Source organism: Kogia breviceps, chromosome 12 (assembly GCF_026419965.1).
Source record: "Kogia breviceps isolate mKogBre1 chromosome 12, mKogBre1 haplotype 1, whole genome shotgun sequence".
Classification (NCBI taxonomy): domain Eukaryota; kingdom Metazoa; phylum Chordata; class Mammalia; order Artiodactyla; family Physeteridae; genus Kogia; species Kogia breviceps.
The window spans coordinates 21,335,943-21,362,748 of record NC_081321.1 but is presented as its reverse complement, the minus strand read 5'-3'; the positions used below and the strand labels follow the sequence as shown (position 1 = coordinate 21,362,748).

The 26,806-nt window shown below is 37.6% G+C and overlaps 1 protein-coding gene across 3 annotated transcripts in view; it reads right to left on the bottom strand.

Moving 5' to 3' along the window:
* Positions 1 to 1,090: 1,090 nt before the first annotated feature.
* BMAL2 (basic helix-loop-helix ARNT like 2) overlaps positions 1,091 to 26,806 on the bottom strand; it is an 86,687-nt gene continuing 60,971 nt past the window's right edge. Inside the window, exons 8-15 of one of the 3 annotated variants that reach the window (XM_059081554.2) lie at positions 16,235 to 16,475; positions 15,637 to 15,743; positions 15,330 to 15,480; positions 13,844 to 13,902; positions 11,940 to 12,048; positions 9,061 to 9,139; positions 7,510 to 7,618; positions 1,091 to 5,297 (exon numbers count right to left, since the gene is read on the bottom strand). In XM_059081554.2, the coding sequence (XP_058937537.1) occupies positions 5,161 to 5,297; positions 7,510 to 7,618; positions 9,061 to 9,139; positions 11,940 to 12,048; positions 13,844 to 13,902; positions 15,330 to 15,480; positions 15,637 to 15,743; positions 16,235 to 16,475 (992 nt within the window). In that variant the 3' untranslated portion in view covers positions 1,091 to 5,160. Of the gene's footprint in view, positions 5,298 to 7,509; positions 7,619 to 9,060; positions 9,140 to 11,939; positions 12,049 to 13,843; positions 13,903 to 15,329; positions 15,481 to 15,636; positions 15,744 to 16,234; positions 16,476 to 26,806 lie in introns of those variants that run through there. The other 2 variants (XM_059081545.2, XM_067008938.1) reach the window with 2 other exon arrangements.

Below are 26,806 nucleotides of genomic sequence, written 5' to 3'. Positions count from 1 at the left end.
CCAAGGTAACAAGCAACACATTTCTTCCTGGATAGGAGTAAATGTGGGAAATACTGCCTAACAGTCAGCCTAGTGCTAGGACTGCCTAAGAAAGTGTAAATTCAATGCCAGAAACACACAGGGAGACGAGGATTTAACAACCCTTTATTGTCTCTCTCAACACACACCTTAGGCAATGGACAGAGCCCTCCAAAGTGACTAGTGGCTGAGTATCAAACAAAAGAGGTAGCCAAGGCTTAAAAACATGTGATCATGTGATGTAACTTGCTATTCCTTGCCATGACCCACCCTCCAAAAAAAAAAAAAAAAAAAACCAAAAAACAACCACCAGAAACAAACTATGCAAGACTTGAGGCTCACATAACCTAAACCCACAATTCTAGGAAATCATCAGCTCTCAGTTACAAGCTTTCCCATTGTCTCTCCTGCCTACATCCCCATTCCTTCCTCTGGCCCTAGGCTGTCAGGCAGTTGGCTATTTTTGACCCGATTTCCCTTTCAAGGATGCCTTCAAACCCAGATTTAGTCATGGAACCAAAGCCTGGCCATCTGTATAGTTCAGCCTGTTGACCACAGAAAAGTCCCTGTGAACCAAGTTGAACCAGAGGCTTAATCAATGGACATTTTTTGTGTGAGTTACTAGGGAACAGAGAAGCTCTCTTTCCATTGTAATTGTCAGGTATAAGGATAATTTGTGCTTGGAGCGTCTGAGCATCAGGATGGAGAAGAAGGTCCACTAGAGGGTAACACCGGCTTACAGGAAAGCAAAGCTGAGAGTTGGAAAGAGAGAGAGGCAGGGAAGGGGGAGGAGTCAAGTCAGGGGGACAGACAGTGCTAATGGCATCGGATGTGATATGAGAAGAAGGACACCTTTAATGGATTAAAGCCACCAACACTTTAGAGTTGTGACAGCAGTTAGTACACCCGGATGAACACACCCCGAAATGTATAAGGGACTACATACCTCCCTTCCCAGTGGTCTTAGAACACTGGATCTTCTACCCATTCTATGTTTCCACTTTATAAAATAGTTAAGGACACACTTTGTGGAGGAAGTTTAAAATGTTAAATAAAAACTCCAAACTAGTAATTATTATAAAATATAGTTTAATTTCACTCTTCATTATTTACCACAACATTTTAAAAATACCAACATACAGACAAGAGCAAGTGAAATGGAAAAGAGCTTAAAAATTCTATAAAAGACAAACCTAAACTCAACACTAAGAGCAGTGACACACACACTAAACGCCCTCTAATGAGTTCAGAAAGCATATTCTAGGTTGGATGGGTTTTCTTTCTAAAGTCAGCTTTTACTGGAGCCACATCTGGAGGTCTCTAAACCGAAATTCTTATTTTATGTGGAAGGGATCTTCCCAGACTTCTCTTAAAAAGCATTTCTTATAAAACAGGGGCAGACTTATTCTAGGCACAAAAGTCATAAATGCCTGTCCTAGGCCCCATGGAACGCAGAAAAATTAATCTAATGAAAACAAAGCCCTATAGGAATGGGAAAGTGACACCTAGTGGCCGCGCAGCAGGTTTTCTTTATGGCTTCTGATCATTGTAGATGTAGGGCTGCTGTGCCCACAATACTATGGCTTGGCAAATCTGAATCTCTAATTCCAGAGCCCAGCAATGACCTACCTGAGTGGTGGATTCCTCTTTACAGCAGGATCTGAAACTGGACCCACTAAACATGGTCTGATACCTAGAGAGTTGCTATTTTATATACCTGTGTCCTAGACTCTCTGGAGATTTGTCAAAGATTATGACGACCAATGAATATAGCCTTTTCCCATTACGACACTGTAATTAGATACTTTCCTTTAACTCCATTTATTTACCAAAAGTCTATTCTGTATCTTCTTGTCTGTCTTTGTGCTCATCAATGGATTTCCAAATTTAGTGATTACCATAGGGTGTCAACATATACCTCAAGTTTTGTTTGATTTCAGGCTAACAAAATGTCTAACATTTTCAAGTTTACTCATTTCAAAAAAGTTTTAAATTTGATACATCGATATAGGTTCACAGTTATTTGCACTGAATCGGGGATCAATAAATGTCCTTTAAACCGTAGCATTTAGAGGTAAATATCATACTTATAACCTTTGGTCTGCTTAAGTAATATCCACTTAATAAAATGTTCTAGAGCAGGGCCATAGAATGGAAGTGTAATGTGTGCCACATGTGTAATTTAAAATGTTCTAGTAGCCACACTAGGACGGTAAGAAAATAAAATTAACTTTAATGTTTAATTTGGTATATCCAAAATATTATTTGAACTGTAATCAATATAAAACTGTTAATGTGATACTTTATATTCCCTTTTTTCATACTAAGCCTTTGAAATCTGGTATGCACTTTACATTCATAGCACATCTCAATATGTGGCCAGTGGCTATCATACTGGACAGCCTATGTCTAGCAACGGGCTAATGCTTGAGTCCTGCGGGTCAGAATCACAGAATTAGAACTGGAAGTAAATGGAGAGATCAAACCTCTTTTTACAAAGAAGGAAACCGAGGCACAGAGAGTTTAAATGACTTGCTTGAGGTCACACAGATAAATTTAGGTTGAGCGGGCTATCCTGACTCCAGGCATGCCTCTCACTCCATTACATCATTGTAGGTACTTCTTAGAATTAAAAAAAAAACTAGAGTCTTCTTTTTAGGATGCTTTCATTAAACTTGTAGATATTTTTCACCAAAATGTAAGAAATTAATTGGTAGGAGAAAAAAGTAATATAGTATAAAGCATAAAAATATGTCACTCCCAGCAGCAATCAAATATAAAGAGAATGCATTTTGAAGAAAGCACTGAACTTAGAGCGACAGTATCGTACAATGTATGGATTGGATCCTGGGTCCAGGGCAAAAGATAAATATCAGAGTGGTCTACTAAAGGATCAAAGCCTTCAATTGGCTTTCCATCCATAAGTCTACGGGACAGCCTCTCCTCTTGCAAAGAGAATTGTTACATTTGCAAGCAGCAATGGCCAGCCTCTAGAAAGTCTGCCTCTCAGACCCCTGCAGCATGAAGTTTTGCCCCACCTGCTTTGGAGGTCATGCAGCCACAATGACCTATCCTGCTACCACTAGCTTAGGCTGACTCTGCAGGTCTAGCCCGACCTGCAATGGTCCACATCCCTAAAATGTTACATTTGTAGGCAGGCCTCTCTGGCTTAGAGAACAGATGCGATCCTTCACGCTTCTTGAGACTTAACTGTCATGCTTAGGCCACTACAAACCAATATATCCCCCATCTTGTGAGGGTTTTTTTTGACTTATTCTAAACCTAGATGGCTCCCAAGTCCTCAAATGCCAGAACCAGGAATGGTGCTGACCCTCTGACATTTCTGGAACATTGCATCAGCTCAATAGGCCAGTACATCCTTGCCCACACAGCCACTGCAAATGTCAAACGTGAAGGAGCATTTGATTTTGGTTGTTGCCTGTTGCTGTTTGCCATGAAGGTGTCTGAAAGTTCTAATCTATTACTTACAGCCTACGGAAATATGCGAGGTCAAAAGAATGCTTTGTTTTCGTGGGGCTCTGAGGGAAATCTGCTGGAGAGATGTACAGCACCACATAGAAAAGAAAAACTGGATTTGATCCCCATATCTGAGCCTCAGAGTTTCCCCATTAGTTTCCTAGACTATCATTACTTTCCCTTGTAGGGCACAAAAGAGAATATATGGGAACACACGTAGTAAACTAGAAAGAGCTATTAAAACCATAGGTATTATGGAAGTATGATCTTCAAAAAGGTAGCTATACATACAGTATTTTACTTTTTGGGGGGGGCGTTTTTTTTTGGGGGGGGGCCATGCTGCACTGCTTGCGGGATCTTAGTTCCCCGACCAGGGATCAAACCCATGTCCCCTGCAGTGGAAGCGTGGAGTCCTAACCACTGGACTGCCAGGGAAGTGCCTACATACAGTATTTTAAATATCCTTAATTCTTGCCCTCAACTTGAGCTACCTCTGAATTAATTACTGGTTTAAAAAATGCTCTCGATTTTTAATTATAGCTAGAAAATTGGTTTTTAAATTCTTTCTCGTTGCCTCATGGTTTTAAAAACACACTTATATAATTACCTTTGGTTACAGGCAATAGTAACTGTAATTGCCTAATAATTTAAAAAGCCAACAACTGTTCCTAGGTCAGTTAACTAATCATTTAACCAGTGAGACTACTGCTTTCTCAAATGTGTACAAAGAAACTGGTTTATATACATTAAACATTAAAAGACACATGAACTTAATTGTGACACTACACAAGGCGTTGACTCTGCCTGGGCCTGTTTCTTCTTCTAAGACTAATCCTAAAGGTTGCTAGAAACCTTTTCAGCATCAAAACCCTGTTCTATCTGTAATAAGAATCTTGAGTGTTTATATTAAGACTAAATCTTATAGGCAAAGGTTAACCACCACCAAGCCGTAGGGCCCAAGACCTTTCCTTTTCTGTAAGCAAAGCTGAGACTCTCTCAGCTTTTTTTTTCTTTCTGAGTTTTAAATAAGAAATCATCTCACTTAAAAATCCATCTCAAAGTGCTCAGCTGAGCATAATTATCATGGCTCTGTGCTTGCCCAAGTCTACAAAGGCTGAATACAGTATTCATTGTGATTACCACTACAAATTGCACTGTCCCTTTAAATGTTCAAGTACTCATCGTTTTCTTAAAGTGGATAAGCCCTATCCTCAATTAGGGAAATACACAAGGAATGGAAAGGTTCCAGATTACACAAATCTTCTATTATAAATCAATTATAAATGAATCTCAGACACAAGGAAGAGGTCAACACATTAACTCCCCCAAACTCAAAACAACGGCATCAAAAAAAGAAAACCCAAACAAGATACATGTGGTATTCTTGGTTAGAAAGACTTTAGCAAAAATAGCAAAAATATAGCAACTAGTGGGTTTTAAGCTATGTCAGTGAGTAAAGCGGTCTATAGAAAAATTTGAGAATTTGAAGGGAAACATCACATTTCCCTGTACCCCTGTGAAAGTCAGGAGCAAATCTATAAAAACTGGTCAACCATTAATAGGAATAAAAGGTAAAAACAGTATCAGTACAGTACAGAAGAATATATAGTCTTTCGTAAGCAAAATGCTTCAAAACGTTTCTCATGTTGAGTTAAAAATCAAATGCTAGAGTGCCCAGTGGATGTCACTGAAGCCCCCAGGGTCTCCCAGTCCCCCCTCTGCTTCTAAGTAATTCATGAAGGCAGCCATGGCTGTGTCGTCATTGTCACAGAGGGCATCAAAATCCAGCTGGGCACCTTCTCCTATTGAATTAAAATACAGGCTTATGTAAGTACATTTGGAGGTTAAAAAATGAGTTATCATCAAAAATGGCAAAGCAAGGCTAGGATACCATACAATGTATTATTGAAGGCAAAGTATACCTCTTAAATTGCAGAAGCCTGACACATTTTTAAATGGGTCGCCTATTTTTATAACAATCTGCTGTCAGATAAATTGAGCTTCACTCATTTGATGCACTTAAGTGAGCTAGTCTATGAGCTTTCTAATAGAAAATAAAAGCTAAGAGGCACAGACTCCCAGACAGTTGGAAGCTAGGGGCTGGGGTTTATTCATGTGTGTATATAGAGCCTTGAAGGAGAAATTTAACTATAATCTGCCTTGTGAAAGTACTCTGCTTGTTTAACCCCAAAATGAGAAGGCTGAGACAAAAGCATCTTCCCCCAAATTTGAAAGACTCTTATAAAAGTGTGGGGGGGGTCCCCAGATTTTTGATTGAAAAAGGAAATAAGGAGAAACCATGGAAATGAGGTTTAAATCAGAGATAAGGAAGAGGTTCTAGAAATTCAGGGTTAAAACACAGCTACAGATTAATCGAAGTTTTCTAGGTATCTTTCAAAGTACAATAGAATTTGAGATGATTAATATGTGGCTCTCTGTGAAGCTGATGTCCAGGTTCCTTCAAGTCCTTTGATTCTCTTTAACATACATTTTCAGGAGATCAGGGTCAGTTATGGGGGGGGTATAAAATTGTGTCATTTCAATTTTCTTCATTTGGACTTTGCATAAACATAGTTAAAATGAATAATTACATCTTAAACATTTTATGATTGGTATCTTTAAAAATTCTTTTTCTTAAGAATGGACATTTTCCCCTAAACACAAAAGCTTTAGTTTTATTGCAGTTGTGTGTTTTAATAATACCCATAACTGATTCAGTGGATAATCACATTTTCAATGACAGGTCCATTAAGTAGCATACACTTAAAAATTAACAGCATGATTACTGTATTTATGATTTTGAATGAAAAACTCTTAGTTATTTTTATTGAAGTATAAAAAATATGTTATAATGTGTTAGTTTCTGGTATACAGAAAACTGATTCAGTTTTTTACGTATATGTTTTATATGTATAAAACTGAATCATTATAAAATATATATGTGTTCTTTTTCAGATTCTTTTCTATTATAGTTTATTACAATATATTGAATATAGTTCCCTGGGCTATACAGTAGGACCTTGTTGTTTATCTATTATATATATGGTAGTTTGTATCTGCTAATCCCAAACTCCTTATTTATCCCTCCTCGCCTTTTCCCCTTTGGTAACCATACGTTTGTTTTCCATGTCTGTGAGTCTATCTCTGTCTTGTAAATAAGTTCATTTTTTTAGATTCCACATATAAGTGTTATCATATGATATTTGTCTTTCTCTGTCTGACTTACTTTACTCAGTATGATAATCTCTAGGTCTATCCATGTTGCTGCAGACGGCATTATTGCATTATTTTTTATGGGTGAGTAATATTCCACTGTGTATATAAACCACATCTTCTTTATCCATTCATCTGTCAGTGGACACTTAGGTTGCTTCCATGTCTTGGCTATTGTAAACAGTGCTGCTCTGCACATTGGGGTGCAAGTATCTTTCTGAATTAGTTTTCTCTAAATATATGTCCAGGAGTGGGATTGCTGGATCATATGGTAGCTCTATTTTTAGTTTTTTAAGGAACCTCTGTACTGTTCTCCATAGTGGCTGCACCAATTTACATTCCCACCAACAGTGTAGGAGGGTTCCCTTTTCTCCCCACCCTCTCCTGCATTTATTATTTGTAGACTTTTTGATGATGACCATTCTGACCGGTGTGAGGTAATACCTCATTGTAGTTTTGGGAAAAATCTTAGTTTTAAAGTTGTTTGCATTTCTAGAAATTTCCTAAGCCTGAAAATATAGTGATTAAGAGAGAGTTTTTGGGGCGTCCCTGGTGGTGCAGTGGTTGAGAGTCCGCCTGCCGATGCAGGGAACACGGGTTCGTGCCCCGGTCCGGGAGGATCCCACGTGCCGCGAAGCGGCTGGGCCCGTGAGCCATGGCCGCTGAGCCTGCGCGTCCGGAGCCTGTGCTCCGCAACCGGAGAGGCCACAACAGGGAGAGGCCCGCATACCGCAAACAAACAAAAAAAAGAGAGAGTTTTTGGAAAACCAAAATGGCAGGCAGTCACCAAAGAAAACTTACCAAGGAGTGGTTCGTGCCTATGAGGAGCAACAGCACTTTGGTTTTGCTTTGGAGCCTGTAGCTCCCCGATTTCAGAAGGACTTAGTGTAGTCAGCTCCTTATTTGACATCTGTAAAGAAAGAATAACAAATAGAAAGTTTCCTATTTGAGTGAAATAAAGACCTCTTAGTTTTCAGATGCGGGCATTCTGGCAATGCCATCACTGCCATCAATAACATGGCAGCTCACACTTCGTATTCTGTGCTAAGCACTCCACAAGCATCATCTCGTTTCATGTTACACATGTCGTGAGGTCAGGCATCTGAGGCCTGAAGAGTCTAATATCTTGCCTAAAGTGTTGGAGCCATGATTCTAACCCAAGTCTACCTGACTTCAAATCTCCCACATTATTCATAACCGTAACTGAATTATATACATAAGGAAAAGCTTTTGATTAAAAATGAAAAGCTATTTCAGTTTTTAAAAAATGATGATAAAACAGTATCCCATATGAAACTACAACGGGAAATACTGCTTTGGAGTAGGGAATGGATTAAACCAGAGACTTTTACCAAAATGTTATCATACTGTTAAATAGTCACAGAACAAACAATCTAATGTTCATGTAGCTCCTCAAAAGAAGAAATCATTTACCTATATTGTCTTATTCAGTTGATGAACTTTGCCATAGAATGCCTATATAATGTGCACTACTTGGAGATTCTTGTGTGTTACAAGGACTTAAATCCCTGTTTCTGGCATATTGTCTGGCACAAAATGGGTACCCAATAAACATTTGCTAAATGTATGAGTAAAACTGGCAAATACTAGATCAAAAGCCTATATTAATATAAAAAGATATTTTCAAGTTCCCTTTTGTCCCTGGTCAGATTTAATTTCTCTCTTCTCCTATATTCTTATGCCACTTAGTTTATATACCTACTTTAGAGATTTCTGTTGTCTGGGATACATCAGAATTGTATATGGGTCTTCCACATTTTCAGCACTATGTTCAGTCATTTTTGTATATGCCACAATGCACTTCAAATAGCTAGTATTTGTTCAATTGAATTAAATAGTAGGTAGTACTTCATTTGTAGCTTATATTATTTAAACATCTTTCCAGACCCTAAGGAGTATATTTAATCCACGGAATCGAATCTATTAAAATAACACTAATAGCTACCGTTTATTGAGCGCACATTGTGTCCCAGGCACTGTGAAGTTTTTGTTTCTTTGTGTATTAAATCGTTTAATTCACACACCACTCCAAGAGACTGGTGCTATTATTAATCCCTTTTTTACAGATGAGGAAGTTGAGGTACAAAGTTTAAATGACAGGCAGGAGGTTACCCAGCAGCAATGTCTGAATCACAGCTTGGACCCAGATAGAATGGTCCCGAGCGACTTCACTCTTAACCACTATTCCACATTGCCTCTTAAAAACTCCGAGCTAAGTAGAAAAGGTTCATTCTTTACTGGATGGCCTCTTTTCTCAAAAGAAATAATCACCAAGGAGCAATGTTATTGTTCATTTATTTCACGAATATTATCACTTACAATGGTACTTACATTCCTGCAGTTTATAGTGTGAGTATCTTTCAATAAATCTGTTGGACTTGAATCATCAAGGGATGAAGAAGACTGTAACCTTCAAAAAGTGACACATAAAACATTTTATGTGTCTGTTTATATATATTTTAGAAAATTTTCTCCTCTGAATACATAATCTACTGATAAAAATACAGGGAGGAACATAAGACTGCATATCACAACAGTTTTCATAATCAGACTGACTCGTTCAGTGCCAGACTTATTTTTGACTCTGGAGCGCTGAGAACACTATAGTAAATAGAAACAAACTCTGAGGTGAAAGCTCTTAAGTAAATCATGTTACCTGTCTTAGTACAGCACGTGGCAAAGTAATGGAATAACAACATGGTTCAACATAGGCATTCAGTTCCTTATCAGGATACTGAAAAGCAGAACTAAGAATAAAGAAAGATTTCCTAACATCCTGCAACCTTTTTTTTAAAGTGGAAAATGCGTCATATTTTTACTATAATAGGTCGTCCCCAGGTCCCAAATCAATGAAACACATAAAGACAAAAACCATAATCATACGCTTTGATCATAAATCTCTTCAAGACTTAATATGTAAAACTGACAGTGTCATATATTACTAAATGCTCAATTATGTGACACATAATGGCATAAACATAACTTCATGTCCTTTTGTACTCCCAAGAAGGCAACTGACAAGAAAGTATAGAGGGAGAAATTAAAACAGAAGAATGAAATGAATTAGGCAGGAAACACAGACGAAAAGATCAGTGACATGTCTTAGAGATTTTTCACAATGTAATGTATATAGCTTGGCTGGCTTCCCGTCTGTGGTTCATGGTTTAAAATCACCATCTGCTCAATTAGTCTTTGTTTAAAGATAAAAACTATCTGCCCCCACATGCACATTACTACCAGATTAATCTTCTGAAATATGGCTTTCTTCGTGTTAGTCACTGCGCAGAAACTTGCTATTTAAGTCCCTCCACTACGTGACTTCACCTTAGTTAAAAGTCCCTTTAGCCAAGTTAAAACTCAGTTTGCTCAGCAACCTGACTCTTCTCTCAGTGAATCTACTTGATGTTTGCTGAAACCACCATGCTTTCTCCCACTTACCTCCATGCAGTGGCTGAGGCGCCTCCATATATAAATGCTCTCCCCACTGCATCCTGCAGCTGCACCCAGCTAGCAACTTTGGCTCAATTTCCACTTTCCTTATGAAGCCCTTCCAGCATATACAGTCAAATGATTTTCAACAAGGGTGCCAACACCATTCAGTTGGGGAAGGGACAGTCTTTTCAGTAAATGCTGTGAGAAAACTGAATATCCACATGCAAAGGAAGTTGCACTCTAACCCTACTCAGGGTAATGTTTTGGTCGAACTTTGTCCTACTTAGTACAAGAATTTACAATTCACTCCAGAAATACATTTTAAGCTTTTATTATGGAAAACTTAGATATAAAAATAGACAATATAATGAAATCTCATATACCCACCAAACAACTTCAAAAATTATTCTTTCCTAATCTTGTTAAATGTATTTAACCTGAACTCATACTTCCCCTCTCCTCCCAGACATTTCACCATTTAATCTGTAGATACTTCTCACTGCAGAAATACTGATTTAATTGATTATGGGGTGCTGTCCATGATATAACTGTTCTCTGTGGGTATTACACATATCTCTTAAAAAAAATTGAATTCCAAAACATTGCCTTTCTAAAATCCAGAAAAATTCTGAGTTCAAAACCTATCTGGTCTAAAGGGTTTTAGATGAGCAATTATGGGCCTGTATATACACATATTCACATATATCCACCCATATCTTTCTTTTTTCTTATACAAGTGAGTTATTATACATGCTGTTCTTTTGTTCTATTCCTGTGCTTTCTTCTATTAGCCAGATAAAGCTCTTGCCATATTAGCATAAACAGAGCTACCTAATATTTAACTGTTGCAGAGTATGCCATTGTATGGATATACCATAATAAGTTACGGTTATGGTAAAGATTTAAATATTTAAATCACTACTTAAACAGTGCAGCAAAAAACAGTCTTGTTCATGGGTCTCTGTGCAGTTGTGTAAGAATATTCTTGGGGTAGAGTTGCTGAGTCTAAGATCATATACACTTATATTTTTGATGGGTGTAGTCAAATTGCGCTTCAAAGAGCTTGCACTAGTTTATATTCCCATGGACAGTTGAAGAGGGACTGTTTCCTCAGACTCCCACTAGTATTACCAAACTTTCAAATCTTTGACAATCTCCTAAATGAAAAAAGGCATGTCATTATTGTTTAATTTTGTATATATATAATTTTAACTGTGAGTGGCGTTGAGCAATTTTTAAAGTTTCTTGGCCATTTGCACTTTTATTTTCTATTTATGTCCACTCTCTAAATTTTTTTTTCTAAATTTTTTGTTATTGAGTTTTAAATAACTCCTTTAATAACTTTACTCTTTATTATACACATAAAGTTTAATATATATAAAATTATACAAAGTTTAATATAAAATTCAATAACTATTCTTTATACTACAAATCTCTTCATGTATTAAGATAGAGTACATTTTATCATATGAAGTACGTTTTCTGTGTATAATTTGTCTTTTAACCTTGCTAATTATAATGGTTATAGTTATATTTAAGTTTTGAGTTTTTATATAATTAAATTTATCCATTTTTTTCTTAATAAATTCTGGATTTTGTGTGGGGTTTAGAAAGGACTTTCTAAACTATGTTGCTACTGTAAAGGTGATCTTCTCTTCCATTATATTGTTGAACTGGTTATTGTTTGCATTTGGGAAACCTATTGATCTTTTAATATTGGTTCTGTAAATATGATGATAATTTTACTTGTGAAAGTATTGGCAGGAATAAAACATTACCTTTGTAAGTCCAGAAGTTCACTTGCAATATCTGTTCCGATACTACCGGCACCAAGTACTGTTCCCACAGACATTCCAGGCACACTAATGCAAGACTGTCTAGAGGATCCTAAATAATAACAGAAGGAAAGATTCAATAGAGGGCTTTAAAAAATATATAACTTTGGTCAATATCTTTCTTTCAATTCAAATATATTTTCTGTTTCCCTCTTTGAAAGTAATAAACCAGCTGCATCCTAAAATGTTAGAAATATTCATGCTTACATTACAAACATAACTCATGATGGTTTAAGATGCTTATGAAGAGTGATGTGAATCAAATATATGGAAAGTCATTGAGGGTTCAATCATGACCTGTAACCTTTGAGTACATACAGTTCCTTCCCACTTTAACCTCCACACTAAAGCCAGAGCAATACCACTTTTTTTCTTTTATTGAAGCATAGTTGATTTATAATATTGTTAGCTTCATGTGTACAGCAAAATGATTCAGTTATATATATGTATGTATATATATTCTTTTTCAGATTCTTTTTTTTTTTTTTTTTTTTTTGTACGGTATGCGGGCCTCTCACCGTTGTGGCCTCTCCCATTGCAGAGCACAGGCTCCGGACGCGCAGGCCCAGCGGCCACGGCTCACGGGCCCAGCCGCTCCGCGGCATGTGGGATCTTCCCGGACCAGGGCACGAACCCGTGTCTCCTGCATCGGCAGGCGGATTCTCAACCACTGCGCCACCAGGGAAGCCCCAGATTCTTTTCCATTATAGGTTATTACAAGATATTGGATATAGTTCCCTGTGCTATATGGGAAATCCCTGTTGTTTATTTTATATAAAGTGGTGCATATCTGTTAATCCCATATTCCTAATTTAACCCTCTCTCCCCCGTTTCCCCTTTGGTAACCATAAGTTTGTTTTCTATGTCTGTGAGTCTGTTTCTGTTTTGTAAATAAGTTCATTTGTATTACTTTTTCAGATTCCACATGTAAGCAATATCACACAATATTTGCCTTTCTCTGAAGTGACTTACCTCACTTAGTATAATAGTCTCTTTGTCTATCCATGTTTCTGCAAACTGCAATATTTCATTCTTTTTTTATGGCTGAATACTACTTTATTTTAAATATTTCCTAATATTTTAATTTTTCTTTACACAAATAATATATTAAAATATTCCCGTGGTAAAGAACTAAGATAACTCCCCCTTAGTGTTTTTCATTAATTTAACCAACAGATATTTGAGTGCCTTAATGTGTAAGGAACTATGCCAGCTGCTGGGGATGATAATGAGTAAAACACCATTCCTACCCCCGAAGAACTCACAGTCTAGCAGTGAGCCAGTTGAGTGAACAAATAATTGTAATACAGTGTAAGATTGTAACAGAAGTGTGACCAAAGTACTGTGGGAATTCTGAGGAGGATAACTCAACCCACTTGAAATCTTTTTTTTTTTTTTTTTTTTTTTTTTTTTTTAATGAAACTCTCTAGGAGTTAAACCAGCATTTTTAAAATTTATTTATTTTTGGCTGTGTTGGGTCTTAGTTTCTGTGCGTGGGCTTTCTTCTAGCTGCGGCGAGCGGGTGCCACTCTTTATTGCGGTGCGCGGGCCTTTCACCGTCGCGGCTTCTCTTGTAGCGAGCAGGGCACAGGCTCCAGACGCGCAGGCTCAGTAGTTGTGGCTCACGGGCCAAGTTGCTCCGCGGCATATGGGATCTTCCCAGACCAGGGCGCGAACCCGCGTCCCCTGCATTGGCAGGCAGACTCTCAACCACTGCGCCACCAGGGAAGCCCCTGAAATCTTTTTGATTTCACCTTGAAATTTTTCCCTCTCCAAGACAGAAAAATATGGTAACTTAATAATAACAGTCTTAGTAATAAGGCTCCATTACCTAAAACTAAGCTTACCTTCTGATGATTGAGAGCTGCAAGGAAGCAATGATGTTTCTCCAGTATCACTAGGTCCCCTAGAATTAAGAAACACCATAGGTGATTTTTTTTTTAAGGTGAAGGAAAATGTTAAAGCAACTACATTAAGCTCTGTGTATTTGAATTATCAGTTTTTGACCTATTTGTGTTTTGTATACATATTGTTAATGTCACCACCAGAGACAGAGGTATTGATGTGCTAAGTTACCAGGGCTTTTGCCAGATGTCATATTACCCTCTAATGTACATGTTTCCAAAGATACAAACTCTCAGCTCATATTCTAATGATAAGGAGACAAGAATTATTGGGATGAATAATAGAATTATTGGGATGGGTAATTAGTACCTGCTGGAGGTACTAAGAATTGGGGGGCTCTTTTTAAAAATATTGTACATGAGGAAATAGAATTGGTTTGATAAAACCTTATAGCAATTTAAAAGAGAAACATAGAAAAATAATACTTAGAACAAGGCCATGCTAGCATATTGAGCAAATCAGGAAAAGCTGGCTCTTCCTTCAGGCTGACACAGCCATAGACCAGGGCTTGGAAGGCAGTGAACGGGCTGGACTTCTGCTTATCCCTCAGCCAAGTACTCTCCTGCACAAGCATAGGTGCTCCCAAGGCTCAGAAGATGGACATGAAAAAATGATGTGGAGGGCAAAACAGTTTCTTACCATTTTAAACAGTTTAAAGCCACATCCACATAGTTTTTTGGAAGGACAAAGCAAGGCCATGAATGGTACGAAACAGTTGCCTGAATAAATGCATTTATTGTCACATTTTATACTAAGCCAAAAGGAATTTTTTATAAAAGGGCAAACTTTTAGCTTAATTCTGAGAACTAATGCCAATGAACAGTGAATGAATTACTCAAAATATATACTGAAGTTCCAAAGCCAGAAGTTCACACAGGGTTTTTTTTAAAAATTGAAGTATAGTTGATTTACAATGATTCAGGGGTACAGCAAAGTGATTAATGTACATATACATATATATATATATATATACACACATATTCTTTTTCAGTTTCTTTTCCACTATAGGTTATTATAAGATACTGAATATAGTTCTCTGTGCTATATAGTAGGTCCTTGTTGCTTATCTATTTTATACGTAATACTGTGTATCTGTTAATTCCCAATTCCCGATTTATACCCCCCTTCCTCTTTGGCGACCATAAGATTGTTTTCTATGTGAGTCTATTTCTGTTGTGTAAGTAAGTTCACTTGTATCATTCTTTAGATTCTACATATAAGTGATATGATATTTGTCTCTCTGTCTGATTTACTCCACTTAGTAGGATAATCTCTAGGTCCCTCTATGTTGCTGCAAATGGCATTATACTCAAGTTATAAAGCCAGAGGATCAAACAGTTTTAATGATTTAGCAAGATGAAAAGAGGGAAGCAAAGGTACTCATTTGAAATCAATATAAAGGTCTTAACAACATAAAAAATTACTTACAAAACTAAAGTGTTGACAGACACAATATATTCCAGTTCTTTGGTCCAAGGATTTGTGAAACTAAACCACTGGCTTTTTAAAGTTACGAAAGAGCCATCTTTTGCTCTGAATTTGTATGAATCTGTAAATATTTTCTCTTTACTCTGCAGAACTTAACAAGAAAAGATAATAATCAGCATAACAGTCTACCACTATATAAATCAATCCCTTAAGGATTCATTCAAGGTTCAGGTTTCACAGGAATGAAAAATTAAGAGTTGAAGTTGTAATTAAAAAGTACCAAAAGACGATCCCACTCAATGCATACCTGCTTTGTGCTTGTCAGTCAAATTACTGTGGTCATCTTGATGAAAATATTCATAACAAGAAGTTCCCAAAAGTTCCTGAGGCAGATATCCTAAAATTGCTGTTGCCCTGGTTTTAAAATTAAAAATAAAGTTCAGAATTGGTGAATGTATCCCCTTCCAGAATACTGTTGGTCCATACCTGGTCAGGATAGTAGAGAAGTAGACTGGGGGGAGGGGGGGTTGAGTAACCCATTTGCTTTACTGGGCTCCTTTGGCTGCCCTAGACCCAGATTAGAGCTGCAAAGCGGAATGGACACCCAGGCACCAGGCTACTCCAGAGGCCACCTACCCAATCCAGGATATGCTATTCCTACCATTCACCAATAAAATTGTGGCCACAGACCATGCCCAGTTTCTGCACCATTGGCTAAGAAATATTTCAAGTTTACAATTTGGCTTGAACAAATTTACTGATATATCCATATCCTTATTTCATTTAAACTTTATTTCCTGTTCTAAAGCCTTAAAAAAAAAAATCCAGCTGTGCTACTAAGCCACATCTTTAGTAGCCTTAAATATCGCATTGAACACTAATCATTATGGCACATAAGTGTTTACCTTTGATCAACATAGACAAATTGTCCATTCACTGCAAAACGGGTAATAAATTCAGTTGGTTTCACTTTAATCTCTCCACTGTTCTGTGGGACAATATACGGATGCAATCTTCCAATGGCAACAAGGCAGGTAAAATTACTACTGTCTTTCTTATTGTCCGTTTCTTCTTCCATTCCAACAATATTTGGAGGCCAGTTTCTCAAGTAACCAGTGCAGTGGATAGTACAGAATTTTCTATGATCTAATTCAAAGGTTTAAAAAAAAAAAAAAAAAGCATTTGTCAACTATATCACAATAAAACTAAAAAAAAAAGATAAAAATTTAAAAAGCATTTGAACCATTATGAATTCTTAAATTTGTTACACTGACATTTATAATAGTTATAACTGTGCTATGAAATAGTCTTTAAATATGCTAAATATGAAAAGGGAATAGGATTGCATTAAAAAGAAGTCATCAATCATGTTTACTTAACAACTTCATTCCTAATGGGTTATTTTTCTCAAGAACTAAACTATATGTACTACATCAAAATGATAGTTTTAATTTCGGTTTAAATAGGTCTATAGTTATTTCGTAATTTCCAAGTTAATTTTTTAAATTACAGTACTTTATGTGTTAGAAAAAGTTAAACTTCATGCTCCCTTGCTCTCAGCTACAGAAGTATTGTTTTCAGCTTATTTAAATTTGGGTATATTATAATTTATATTCATAAATTTAAAGGATACATGGATATATTTGTAAATTTCTTATGTAAGCACTTATAATGGCTAATAGATACATATGATTATAATAGATTATAGAGACATTTTGGAGAACATTTAGAGAAATTTATAATAAAATGTATAAAAATAAAATTTGACTCAAATTTCACTTTTCAAAAAAATCTTAAGCAATTAACTCATAAGAAAAAGCTCATCAAACAGATCCAACCAGAAAAATAAAAAATTGGAAATAATCCATATATTCAAATAACAGGAAATGCTTAAGAAAACAATGACAGTATAAAAGATAGGCAGTATACAGATTATGGCAATCTATAAAAAAGTAACTTAAAGGTTAAAAAGGGGGGGGGAAAGCTGATAAAAATTACTTAAAACAGTTGCTTGTGATAAGATTTAGAAAAGACCAGAACAGTCATTGTTTTAAGTTGGCACCTTCTGCTAAGACTGTTACTACAAATCTTTAAAAAAAAAACCAACATTTTTTTTAATGGAAGAAGATATGGGCTGTCTTATAAGATAGCAACAAAGGTGTAAAGAACACTTTATGTGCCATGCTCTGTTTTAAGTTCTCCAAATGAATAATTCATTTATTCTTCTTAGTAGTTCTACGAGAGGTTCTACTATCATCCCCATTATCTCAGGAAACAGAGTTACTGCCAGGGTCACAGCAGGGAAAGGTGGAGCTGAGGGTTTACATCCAGACAGGCTGGCTGCAGAACTCCCTCTGTGAACCGCTACTGTGGTGCTATTTGATGGTAGTGAGTGCCTGTCATAGAAGGTGTTCAAACAGGAGTTGCCTGAGTGATGGATTGGGAGGACTACAAAAAGGTGTTCCAGTCAGAGGGAACAGCCAGTGCAAACAGTCAAGAGTGAGCAGTCAGAAGCAGCTGAAGCATAGTCTGTGATGGGGAAGTGGCAGAATAAAGCAGGGAACAGATAGTTTAGCTCTTGTAAGCCCCGCATAGAACCTTGTATTCAACACCTAACAGACATCATCCCCTCCATGGCCCACAGGCACCTTAAATTACAGGTAGTTATCTCTTCCAACCCCAACCCAAGACTTTATCACTTATTCTCTATCCTGCTTAATGACACCACAATCAACCCAGGTAGTTAAATGAGAAAACTGGGCTCCTCCCTTCACCTCACCCAACATCCAAGATATCTTAAAGGAATTAAAAATTGGGATAAGTGTAATACAAGGTTTTCATTCATATTAACAAAATTATATGGCAGTCAAAAATAAAAAGGCTTACACCTGTGACAACATGGGTGGACCCTGAGTATATTATGCTGAGTGACATAAGTCAGACAGAGAAAGACAAATACTGTGTGATTTCACTTATTTTTAGAATATAAAAAACAAACAAAAACCAAAATAAATGAACAAACCAAACAAAAACAAATACATAGATACAGAGAACAGAGTGGTGGTTACCAGAGGGGTAGGAGAGAAGGAGAATGGGCGAAGAGGGGAGGGCAGAATGAGTAAAGGGGAATCAACCGTATAGTGATGGATGGAAACTAAACTTTTGGTGGTGAGCATACTACAGGGTATACAGAAGTAGAAATATAATGTTGTACACATGAAACTTATATAATGTTAAAAACAAAAGTTACTTCAATAAAAAAATAAATTAACTTTAAAAAAGGCTTATAAACTGAGTTTGGCATTTCTGATGATGCTTGCAAATTTACAAATGATACTGAAAAACAACTACCTGAAGTGGAGACAGGCAATCTTGCTGAAAAATAATTCAGAATAATGATAGTGACAATGATCCAGGACCTCGGAAAAAGAATGGAAGCAAAGATTGAGAAGATGCAAGAAATGTTTAACAAAGACCTAGAAGAATTAAAGAACAAACAAACAGAGATGAACAATACAATAACTGAAATGAAAAACACACTAGAAGGAATCAATAGCAGAATAACTGAGGCAGAAGAACAGATAAGTGACTTGGAAGACAGAATGGTGGAATTCACTGCTGCAGAACAGAATAAAGAAAAAAGAATGAAAAGAAATGAAGACAGCCTAAGAGACCTCTGGGACAACATTAAACGCAACAACATTCCATTATAGGGGTCCAAGAAGGAGAAGAGAGAGAGAAAGGACCCGAGGAAATATTTGAAGAGATTATAGTCAAAAACTTCCCTAACATGGGAAAGGAAATAGCCACCCAAGTCTAGGAAGCACAGCGAGTCCCATACAGGATAAATGCAAGGAGAAACACGCTGAGACACACAGTAATCAAATTGGCAAAAATTAAAGAAAAAGAAAAAGTATTGAAAGCAGCAAGGGTTTTCCGACAAATAACGTACAAGGGAACTCCCATAAGGTGAACAGCTGATTTCTCAGCACAAACTCTACAAGCCATAAGGGAGTGGCATGATATACTTAAAGTGATGAAAGGCAAGAACCTACCAGCAAGATTACTCTACCAGGCAATGATCTCTTTCAGATTCGCTGGAGAAATCAAAAGCTTTACAGACAAGCGAAAACTAAGAGAATTCAGCACCACCAAACCAGCTCTACAACAAATGCTAAAGGAACTTCTCTAAGTGGGAAACACAAGAGAAGAAAATGACCTATAAAAATAAAGCCAAAACAATGAAGAGAATGGTCATAGGAACATACACATTGATAATTACCTTAAACGTTAATGGATTAAATGCTGCAACCAAAAGACATAGGCTTGCTGAATGGATACAAATACAAGACCCATATATATGCTGTCTACAAGAGACCCACTTCAGACATAGGGACACATTCACACTGAGAGTGAGGGCATGGAAAAAGATATTCCATGCAAATGGAAATCAAAACAAAGCTGGAATAGCAATACTGATATCAGATAAAATAGACTTTAAAATAAAGAATGTTACAAGAGACAAGGAAGGACACGACATAATGATCAAGGGATCAATCCAAGAAGAAGATACAACAATTGTAAATATATATGCACCCAACATAGGAGCACCTCAATACATAAGGCAACTGCTAACAGCTATAAAAGAGGAAATCGACAGTAACACAGTAATAGTGGGGGACTTTTAACACCTCACACCAATGGACAGATCATCCAAACAGAAAATTAATAAGGAAACAGAAGCTTTAAATGACACAATAGACCAGACAGATTTAGTTGATATTTATAGGACATTCCATCCAAAAACAGCAGATTACACTTTCTTCTCAAGTGCTCATGGAACATTCTCCAGGATAGATCACATCTTGGGTCACAAATCAAGCCTCAGGAAATTTAAGAAAATTGAAATAATATCAAGCATCTTTTCTGACCACAATGCTTTGAGAATAGAAGTCAATTACAGGGAAAAAACCGTAAAAAACACAAACACACGGAGGCTAAACAATACATTACTAAATAACCAGGAGATCACTGAAGAAATCAAAGAGGAAATCAAAAAATACCTAGAGACAAATGACAATGAAAACACGATGATCCAAAACCTATGGGATGCAGCAAAAGCAGTTCTAAGAGGGAAGTTTATAGCTAGCTATACAAGCCTACGTCTAGAAAAAAGAAAAATCTCAAATAAACCATCTAACCTTATATCTAAGGGAACAAGAGAAAAAAGAACAAACAAAACCCAAAGTAAGCAGAAGAAATCATAAAGATCAGAGCAGAAATAAATGAAATAGAAACAAAGAAAACAATAGCAAAGATCAATAAAACTAAACGCTGGTTGTTTGAGAAGATAAACAAAAGTGATAAACCATTAGCCAGACTCATCAAGAAAAAGGGAGAGGACTCAAATCAATAAAATTAGAAGTGAAAAAGGAGAAGTTACAACAGACACTGCAGAAATACAAAGCATCATAAGAGACTACTACGACCAACTCTATGCCAACAAAATGGACAACCTGGAAGAAATGGACAAATTCTTAGAAAGGTATAACCTTCCAAGACTGAACCAGGAAGAAAAGGAAAATATGAACAGACCAATCACAAGTAATGAAATTGAAAGTGTGATTAAAAATCTTCCAACAAACAAAAGTCCAGGACCAGATGGCTTCACAGGTGAATTCTATCAAACATTTAGAGAAGAGCTAACACCCATCCTTCTCAAACTCTTCCAAAATATTGCAGAGGAAGGAACACTCCCAAACTCATTCTATGAGGCCACCATCACCCTGATACCAAAACCAGACAAAGATACTACAAAAAAAGAAAATTACAGACCAATATCAATGATGAATATAGATGCAAAAATCCTCAACAAAATACTAGCAAACAGAATCCAACAACCCATTAAAAGGATCATACACCATGATCAAGTGGAATTTATACCAGGGATGCAAGGATTCTTCAATATACACAAATCAATCAATGTGATATACCGTATTAACAAACTGAAGAATAAAAACCATATCATCATCTCAATAGATGCAGAAAAACCTTTGACAAAATTCAACACCCATTTATGATAAAAACTCTCCAGAAAGTGGGCATAGAGGGAACCTACCTCAACATAATAAAGGCCATACACGACAAACCCACAGCAAACATCATTCTCAGTGGTGAAAAACTGAAAGCATTTCCTCTAAGATCAGGTACAAGTCAAGGATGTCCCCTCTCACCGCTGTTATTCAACATAGTTTTGGAAGTCCTAGCCACGGCAATCAGAGAAGAAAAAGAAATAAAAAGGAATACAAATTGGAAAAGAAGAAGTAAAGCTGTCACTGTTTGCCGATGACATGATACTATACATAGAGAATCCTAAAAATGCCACCAGAAAACTACTAGAGCTAATCAATGAATTTGGTAAAGTTGCAGGATACGAAATTAATGCACAGAAATCTCTTGCCTTCCTATACACTAATGATGCAAAATCTGAAAGAGAAATTATGGAAACACTCCCATTTACCATTGCAACAAAAAGAATAAAATACCTAGGAATAAACCTACCTAGGGAGACAAAAGACTTATATACAGAAAACCATAAGACACTGCTGAAAGAAATTAAAGATGATACCAACAGATAGATATACCATGTTCTTGGATTGGAAGATCAATATTGTGAAAATGACTATACTACCCAAAGCAATCTACAGATTCAATGCAATCCCTATCAAATTACCAATGGCATGTTTTATGGAACTAGAACATATCATCTTAAAATTTGTATGGAGACACAAAAGACCTCGAATAGCCAAAGCAGTCTTGAGGAAAAAAAACGGAGCTGGAGGAATCAGGCTCTCTGACTTCAGACTATACTACAAGGCTACAGTAATCAAGACAATATGGTACTGGTACAAAAACAGAAACATAGATCAGTGGAACAAGATAGAAAGCCCAGAGATAAACCCACGCACCTATGGTCAACTAATCTATGACAAAGGAGGCAAAAATATACAATGGAGAAAAGACAGTCTCTTCAATAAGTGGTGCTGGGAAAACTGGACAGCTACATGTAAAAGAACGAAATTCGAACACTCCCTAACAACATACAGAAAAGTAAACTCAAAATGGATTAAAGACCTAAATGTAAGACCGGACACTATATGACTCTTAGAGGAAAACATAGGAAGAACACTCTTTGACACAAATCACAGCAAGATCTTTTTTGATCCACCTCCTAGAGTAATGGCAATAAAAACAAAAATAAACAAATGGGACCTAATGAAACTTCAAAGCTTTTGCACAGCAAAGGAAACCATAAACAAGACGAAAAGACAACCCTCAGAATGGGAGAACATATTTGCTAATGAATCAACGGACAAAGGATTAATCTCCAAAATATATAAACAGTGCATGCAGCTCAATATTAAAAAAACAAACAACCCAATCCAAAAATGGGCAGAAGAGCTAAATAGACATTTCTCCAAAGAAGACATACAGATGGACCACAGGCACATGAAAAGCTGCTCAACATCACTAATTATTAGAGAAATGCAAATCAAAACTACAATGAGGTATCACCTCACATCAGTTAGAATGGGCATCATCAGAAAACCTACAAACAACAAATGCTGGAGAGGGTGTGGAGAAAAGGGAACGCTCTTGCACTGTCGGTGGGAATGTAAACTGATACAGCCACTATGGAGAACAGTATGGAGGTTATTTAAAAAACTAAAAGTAGAATTACCATAGGACCCAGCAATCCCACTACTGGGCATATACCCTGAGAAAACCATAATTCAAAAAGACGCATGCACCCCAATGTTCATTGCTGCACTATTTACAATAGCCAGGACATGGAAGCAACCTAAATGCCCATCAACAGACAAATGGATAAAGAAGTTGTGGTACATATATACAATGGAATATTACTCGGCCATAAAAAGGAATGAAATTGGGTCATTGGTTGAGGCATGATGGATCTAGAGACTGTCATACAGAGTGAAGTAAGTCAGAAAGAGAAAAACAAATATCATATATTAAAACATATATGGGGAACCTAGAAAAATGGTACAGATGAACTGGTTTGTAGGGCAGAAATAGAGACACAGATGTAGAGAACAAACGTATGGACACCAAGGGGGCAAAGCGGCAGGGGGGTGGTGGTGGTGGTATGAAGAATTGGGAGATTGGGATTGACATGTATGCACTCATGTGGATAAAACTGATGACTAATAAGAACCTGTTGTATAAAAAAATAAAATAAAATTCAAAAATTCATAAAAAGAAAATCCTCTCATCCCAAGAATTCTTTAGACTTTTACCTAAATACTGGGGTCATTGGCCTCAATCCTCACAAACTAATTATTTACAATCAGCTCCACAGGGTAGATTCATGTGCAGTCGACTCCATGATTTTAAAAAGAGAAAAACAAACAAAAACAACCCAAACACTGCCTTAATCCACAGGGTATCTTTTCAAAATCCTTTATGAAATTTTTCTTCCACAAGTTGCCGGCTGGGTTTCTCATCTTGGTATCTTGCTGGCTTAGTTTGAATTCTCACAGACGCTGATCCTGAGACAAGGATTTGAGTATAAGAAGTGTATTTGAGAGGTGCTCCCAGGGAACTCTGGCAGGGAAGTGAGACAGGGAAGACAAAGAAGCTAATAATAGATACATTTTCCAACAAGTCCCCACTTTGGGAAACTAAAGCTTAACCTATTGGAGCATTCTGGGGAAAAAATGTAGAACAAGAACCGCAGTTAGGCAGCTTGAACGGCCTCAAGGAAAAGAGAGCAAGAATATTTATCCATTGGCTCCCCTCCGTCAGTGGATGAGGGACCCTCCAGGGAGCACTGTGTCCCCAGCACTGGAGGTCCGCCCCTTGCTTGTGCTGGCAGAACTGTCTCTAAGGACCAGGGGAAGAGGTCAAACAGAGAGTCACGAGTATTGGACACTGGAAGCCAAGGGGCACGAGAGGATGCCACATCTTGTTGCACAAGAAGCCCATGGATCACTGATTATCTTACCAAGATAAATTTAAGAAATATCTAAGATATTTGGTAACAATCATCCATCCTTATCGGCGTTTGATTTCACAAGTGGAGATATGTGAGCAATCTTAACCCCGTTTAAAAATCTGTTTCAAAATTTGAATCCATGGCATTTATGTTAGAATCATGGTAGAGATAATGTTTTCAATGCCAATCATGTTTTTAAAAAACTTTTAATTATGGAAAATCTCAAATATTCACAAAATCAGAGAGAATAATATAATGAAGCCCCACTTGGGTGACTCATAGCCAATCTTGAGAAGTGGCCTTTCCATAAATCTTAATTTTTTGTTGTTTGGTTGTGATGGTTCTTAGCTGTGGCTGGAAGGCTCCTTAGTTGCGGCATGTGGGCTCGTTAGTTGTGGAAGAAGGGCTCCTTAGTTGCGACTCGCCGGCTCTTTAGTTGTAGCATGCGAACTCTTAGTTGCGGCATGTGTGTGGGATCTAGTTCCCTGACCACGGATTGAACCTAGGCCCCCCTGCATTGGGAGTGCAGAGCCTTAATCACTGCATCATCAGGGAAGCCCTTTAAACTTATTTTCAATGAGCAGTAAAAGGGCTGCTTTCTAGTCTCTCTTCTTCTAAATTTAAATATAACCAAGGCAAAAGTAGGAAACAAAAAATAAGTGATTGGCAGGGCTAGTTTGGGGGAGAGATGAATAGACAGAGCACAGAGGATTTTTAGGGCAGTGAAAATACTCTGTATGATATTATAACGATGGATGTATAGAATTATACATTTGTCCAAACCCACAGAATGTACAACACCAAGAGTGAACCCTAAGGTAAACTAATGGACTTTGGGTGATTGTGATGTGTCAATGTAGGTTTCATCCTTGTTTTAAAAAATATATATGGCATTCTGGGTGGGAGATGTTGGTGATGGGGGAAGCTATACATGTGCGAGGGCAAGGGGTATATGGGAAATCTCTGTACCTCTCTCTCGATTTTGTTGTAAACCTAAAACTGCTCTAAAAAATAGTCTTAAGCAATAATTTAAAATTTTAAATGGAACTGGCATGTCCTGGTAAAAGGGAAGAAAAACACCTTCACTAACTACAGGCTTTCTTCATTAATAGGGAGTGGTCATAAAACATAGTGAATTCCATTGGCTAATTATTATTGGAAAAAACAATGTAGTAGCAACTCTATGCAAAAGATAATCATTTCACTTGACGGACACTGCCTTTGGTTAAAGTAAAATACAAAACTCAGGCTTCCCTGGTGGCGCAGTGGTTGAGAGTCCGCCTGCCGATGCAGGGGACGCGGGTTCGTGCCCCGGTCCGGGAGGATCCCACGTGCCGCGGAGCGGCTGGGCCCGTGAGCCGTGGCCGCTGAGCCTGTGCGTCCAGAGCCTGTGCTCCGCAACGGGAGAGGCCACAACAGTGAGAGGCCCGCGTACCGCAAAAAAAAAAAAAAAAAAAAAAAAAAAAATTACAAAACTGTCTCATGAGTGGGAAGCCATCGGTGTGGCCAATCAGGGTTACATTCCGCGGTTACCCCATCGGGGCCCAGGCATCTGTCTACACATCTGTCTACATACACTGCTCCCCACCTTCCAACTCTTCCACTGCGGGGACTGCCCCGCTGATGGTTATAACACAAGCCCTCATCACCTCTTAGGCCCAATCGACCTCCTGCCTTTGGCACAGAGCTTTGGAGTATTAAGTGACTACCTGGTCAAGTACTTGAGCAGATTAAAAAGTCCTCTTTGCAAACATACTTTGCTCTAACTGCAGGCATCTGTGTGGCCCAGCTTGGCGTGGGGAAGAGCATCTGTGTGTGTGTGTGGGGGGTACATTCGCACAACAGGAGCCGACCCCCTTGCTGTGTGTCTGCTGCAGAAATCATCTAGAATGGATCCCTCCCATTAATAACCTTTGGCATCTAGGAAGCTACTCTAATAGGAGGCATGGCATAGTGGAAAGAAGACAGATTTTAAAGCCAGATTCCTGATTCTGCCCTTTTCTATGTGACTTCAGACAAGTTACAGAACCTTTTTCGGCTTCTGGTTTTTCTCATGTGCAAGACTGGGATGGTTTGCACAGGACTGTTATGCAAATTAAATTAGGTACTTATGCAAAGTGCTTGGCATACAGATTTTAAATACATACCGATTCTCTTTCTGGCTCTTTTATTTTCCCTCTCTTCTTTCTGAGCCACAAATAACAGCTTACACATAGTGAGTGCTTACTAGGAGCCAAGCACTGCCTTAGCTACATGTAATCCTAACCAGTATTAGCCCAGCCATTGTATCAGTCTGCTCGGGCTGCTATGCAAAATACCGCAGACTGGTGGCTTAAACAATAGAAATTTATTTTCTCAAAGTTCTGGGGGCAAGTGGTCTATGATCTAGGTGTTGGAAGGCTTGGTTTCTCCTGAGGCCTCTCTCACTGCATCCTCAGGTGGCCTCCTCTGCGTGTATGCA